This window comes from Haplochromis burtoni, unplaced genomic scaffold (assembly GCF_018398535.1).
Source record: "Haplochromis burtoni strain Fernald_Lab_line unplaced genomic scaffold, NCSU_Asbu1 Contig_1072, whole genome shotgun sequence".
In the NCBI taxonomy this organism is placed as follows: Eukaryota; Metazoa; Chordata; class Actinopteri; order Cichliformes; family Cichlidae; genus Haplochromis; species Haplochromis burtoni.
Window position 1 is genome coordinate 66800 of NW_024583433.1, and position 5187 is coordinate 71986.

At 43.7% G+C, this 5187-nt stretch overlaps 1 protein-coding gene across 1 annotated transcript in view; it reads left to right on the forward strand.

Moving 5' to 3' along the window:
• The window catches only part of LOC102292071 (H-2 class II histocompatibility antigen, E-S beta chain), a 5788-nt gene extending 607 nt beyond the window's left edge, over positions 1-5181 (forward strand). Inside the window, exons 2-7 of the mRNA XM_042216482.1 lie at positions 449-721; positions 951-1164; positions 2052-2119; positions 2201-2311; positions 3234-3386; positions 4596-5181. Coding sequence (XP_042072416.1) covers positions 449-721; positions 951-1164; positions 2052-2119; positions 2201-2311; positions 3234-3386; positions 4596-4765 — 989 coding nt within the window. The 3' untranslated portion in view covers positions 4766-5181. The remainder of the gene's footprint in view (positions 1-448; positions 722-950; positions 1165-2051; positions 2120-2200; positions 2312-3233; positions 3387-4595) is intronic.
• Positions 5182-5187: the final 6 nt, after the last annotated feature.

The window sequence follows — 5187 nt, forward strand, 5'->3', positions numbered from 1 at the left end:
TGTGTAATATTGTGATGCACTGATTTGCAACCTTTTACACTGGATGTTCTTCCTGACAGAGAGCTGTGTGTCCTCCTGGTCTCAAACCAGACACAGCCTGTACAAATGTGCAAACCTCAGCAATATTATATCATATCATGTGTTTATACAGCACAACTGCACTAAATCATTGGCAGTCCCCATAGGGGGTCATGTGATTGTTGGAGTTTGCTGTCTAACGTTTAACATTGTTTAACATTGAGTGTTTACAATGTAAAGCACCTTAGCAGACTGCTGTTGTGAGATGGCACTATATAAATAAAAGTGACATATTGTATTTGAAGTGATGTGACAGTGATGATGTTGCTGTTGTGGGGCTCCAACAGTAGCTGTGTGTAACTCCTGACAGTAGAGATGTGTGTGTGGGGACCAGCTCAGCCTGAGTGACTCTCTGATCTTTGTGTTTCAGATGGATACGAGTATTACACTTCATCCCGCTGCCTGTTTAACTCCACTGAGCTGCGGGACATAGCGTACATCAGATCTTACTATTACAACAGGATGGAGTATGTCAGGTTTGACAGCAGTGTGGGGAAGTTTGTTGGATACACCGAGTACGGTGTCAAGGAGGCAGAATACTTTAACAAAGATCCTGCACAGCTCGCCGCAATGAGAGCTCAGAAGGAGACGTACTGCACACCAAACATTGACCTCTGGTACCGAAGTGTTCTGACAAAATCAGGTGAGTCAGTGTTTCTGTGGCATCATCGGATCATCATATAAACATCATCACACTGATGCATCATCAACACAACTCCTGACTGGACCTTCTGCACAGTTTACAGTAACACTGCTGAAGGTTTAATGTGACACGTTCAATAAAGCTACACCATCTCTGCAGAGTGTCTGTGGTTTGTGGCGTCCTGCTTTAGTTTGTTGCAAAATTTACCAAAGTCATTTTCATGTTCCAGCGAAACCATTCGTCAGACTTCACTGGACGAAGCCTCCCATTGATCATCATCCTGCCATATTGGCTTGCAGCGTCTACGACTTCTACCCCAAATATATCAAAGTGAGCTGGTTGAGAAACGGACAGGAAGTAACCTCTAACACCACAACAACTGATGAGCTTCCAGATGCTGATTGGTTCTACCAGACCCACTCCTACTTGGAGTACACACCCAGGTGAGTCTAGTTTGGGCCTGCTAACAGGACTTGCTGATTCTAATTTATTCTTGTAAGTTTTTAATGTTTTCTGTCACCTGCTTATTTTTTCCCTGATGCTGTGGAGCTTCTTCAGTCTCATGTCCACTTTCTCCAGGATAGTTCCAGCGTCACCTTCCATATTCATTTTCTCAATAAAACAGCTCTGGTCTGATCCTTGGGCGCCCTCGACTTATTTAGCTCAGTCTGGTCTGTGTCTCCAGCTCACTGACTTTCGTTTGAATAACATGACAATGATCCACAGATGCAGATGTTCACAGCTCAACCTGTGAAACTTCTTCCCTCTTTTCCTTCCTCATTCCTGCTACAACTAAATTCACCCAAAGTTCCCATTTCTCCTGAGCCAAGTGGTTTCAGCAGGAACTGTCTGAATTCAGCAGAGCAAAAAATAGGAAGTCCCCAAGGTTGTTTTTAACAAAGCAATAAACACGTGATGACAATTTCTTTGTTTTCACTTAGTGAATATGAACATTTCCCTACATGTTGATGTTTCATGTAATACATTTCAGAGAATTCCTCAAACTGAGCCTGTGATGGACTTGAGCTAACACATCATGAAGCTCCTGTTCTAAAGGACCAGTGCTAAAGACTAAGCCTTTACACCTGGATGACAGAGATAGTCGCTTGGAACACATTTCTACAAGATGTAAAATGATCAAATGAACAACTCTTTTGATTCCATAAAAAGCATTGAGGCTCCAGGTTCAAAATAATTGCGCAGCCATGCCAACTAAACCTTCCTTTTGTTACTTCGGAGTGCTACAGCAGGAAATAGAATTAGGCTGGAAAACGAAAAGTCCCGAATTGTAGTTCAGTGTGAGCGTCAGTGATGTTGGTTTGTGTTGTAGGTCTGGAGAGAAGATCTCCTGTATGGTGGAGCACGCCAGCCTGGAGAGACCTCTGGTTACTGACTGGGGTAAATACCTGTCTGTATCTACACACCTGTACACACCTGTGTGTCTGTCCACCTGTGTGACTCTCACCTGTGTGTCCTCAGTCCCGTCCATGTCCGAATCCAAGAAATTGATGATCGTTGGAGCCTTTGGGCTGATCCTGGGTCTGCTCTTTTTCCTGGCTGGAGTCATCTACACAAGGATGTGCAGCAGAGGTCAGAGCAGCACTCACACCAAACTGAAGCCAGTTCGTAACACAACATATGAGTTGGATGTTCATCAGCAGGATGATTTAAATCACAAACAAAGCATGAAAATTAGAATGATTAAGGGTCAGAGTTCAGAATCTCTCCTCTCTGTCTGATGTCCTTGGAGATTGTAGTAATAGTGGGGCCCCACAGGGCCCTGTAAGAGGACCTTTGTTTTTAAATCTGATATGTGAGAAATTTCCACATGAATCAGGCTAAAGGTCAGTTAAATATTAAAGATACTTACATTTATGTCTTATTCTGCCAGCAGACACTGATTAATAACTCAATATAACCACAGATAAATCTGCGGTCCTCTCCGCTGTGTCACACCACAAACACGTCAGCAAAGAATTTCCAAGTTTGCAATGTTTGAAATCTCACAAACCCGTGGAAAATATGGCCTGCAGAAAAGGAAAGAGGATCCATGACTTCCAGAAGCTGATGGCCCTTCTAAAGGGTTTGTTCAGAGTCAGGATAACTTGAGCTAAGGGATGGTTGGATTGCTTGGATCAGTTAGATCGTTGAGTTTCTTTCTCTAATGACAGTTTCTGCCTCTCGGTCATGAAAGAAGTATGGCGTCTCCCCACCAGGCTAGCAGGGTGCAAATCCAAGTTTGTGAATGTGGTAACTCGAGAAGGAGGCGAAATACGAGTTTATAGTAAAAACCTCGGCCCAGTTTGAATCCAAGCGTTTCCCTGATCACTTAGGATCTTCACATTTGTACCATAGGTGCATACCAGGAAGGTGAGGAGTAGCTGTGGTGCCTGCCAGTATTACTTTACCAAAGCCAAAGTCTGAGCAGCATGAAACATTAGATCTGTGGCGTGTATCAGTTCAGCCTGAGTCGTCACTCTTTGACCTTTGACCCTTGCTCTCACTGTTACAGATGGATATACACCTTTGGCTCACAAGTTCAGTGAGAAGCAGCCAGAGGACTGGAACAAAGATGCTGCAGCTCTGAGCTTGTGGAGACCTCAGAAGGAGATGTTCTTCAAACCCGACTCTGAGCTCTGCTTCACAAATGTTCTGCCTAAGTCAGGTGACTCACTGTTTCTGTGACATCATCAGATCATCACATGACAGCTCAGGTCCTCGCTGATTAATCAGCTCCTGAATGAACACCTGCACACTGTGACGCTTTCATCTGTGTGTTGCAGTAAAGCAGAGCCTGCTGGTTAGCTTTGCCACATGGGAAAATATTAGAGAAGTCATTACGTCATTTAGCACCAGACGGGGAGCAACAGCTGACAGCAGCTAGCAGCAGCTTTGGGTACAGCCAACAGTGTGGGTTGAGGGTGCCAGGCGTCTCTGGATTTGGTGCATTTCTCACTGTATTACGATTGCTGTTGAGACCCGTGCTGTCAGCTATACTTGTTACTGTAGTTATTTGTTTATCAGAACATTTAAAAGTGCTTAATAATCATGTTTTGTTCTTTTTCTCTGGTGTTAACGCTAGGCCCTGGCTGTGTGTGATATACCAACTGCCTGGTTTCCACATCCTTCATATAAACGCTCCTAGCTCGCTGCCTAAGACTTAGAGTCTGGGCCTGTTCAAGTAGTGCTGACATAACCGTCGTATCTGAAAGTCAGTTATCTAATTTTATAGTGATTAAAGACGTGGCAGTTGGTGGATTTAACGTTTATCACTCTGCTGTCCGAGAAAAGGCGGTGGTGTAGGGGTTAATGTAAAGGTCTGTGTTCAGGTCTTGTAGTGTAGTTGGGCTTCTTCTTGTTGCTACCACACCATCCAGCTCTCCTGGATTTCAGTGATATGATTATTGTCTCTGCTCATGCTCTCCATCTGTTGGAGTCTGGTGTGCTGGATCTGTGCTGTGTGATAAACACTGTACTTTATACTCTCTGGTTGACTGGTCCTCATGGGCCTTATGCAGGATGCTTCAGTTCATACAGAACTGCATAGAGCATAATGCACGACTTGCAGGTCTCTTAGTTAACTTTACTTACAGACTTTAAAAAACGTATAAATGACTCATCAGTGGAAACATTAGACCATTTTAGTTATAAGACTGTTTTTTTGTAGTCATTTTAATATGTTTGTCTGAAGCAGGTCTCTTTATAAACGAGACATCATGTATCAGTGGGACAACCTGTGTAAATAAAGCTTAAATAAGGTAAATTATAATTCCAGATTAAGAGTGAAACGTTGAAAAGCTGTGTGAGGGAGCCACGCAGCGAGGGAGGGATGCAGGAGACTGTGATGGTTTAAATTGTCATTATTATGTTTCAGTGATGCCGCTGATTGGTGTTCATGCCATGACGCCCCCTGGTGGTCATCATCCTGCCACGCTGCTCTACAAAGTCTACGACTTCTACCCCAAAAAGGTCGCTTCTGCTAAAGCGATAAAAGCAGCTGATTTGCTTGAGAAGACTTTACCAGATGAGCTGGAGCCCAGGTGAGTCCACAGCTCTGAGTGCAGGTACAAAGGATGAGGAGCAGATGGTTTATAAAGACACACTCGGGCTGCAGGGTGGCTTTATTTAAACCAGAAGATGAAACTGCCAGAAACATTGAGGGCTGGATCTCTGTGTGTAACCACACGTGTGCCTGCATGGTGAGCTCCTGTATGACAGGAAACACCAGTTTACATCAGGCTCAGTGTCAGGATTGTGATGTGGATGAGTCATTCTGGGCTTTTAACTGCAACAGTTTGTTTTTAATACAACTGCTTCTACATATTAGCAGTGGGCACATTCACAGTTTATAAAAGTGCACTGAGATTTTTATAAACTGTGATAACTGTGAAAGAGAGCAGACAGGACTAAGAGACAGAAACAGGACCACACCTATTTATCTACAAATTAATGACACAAGATGAGAG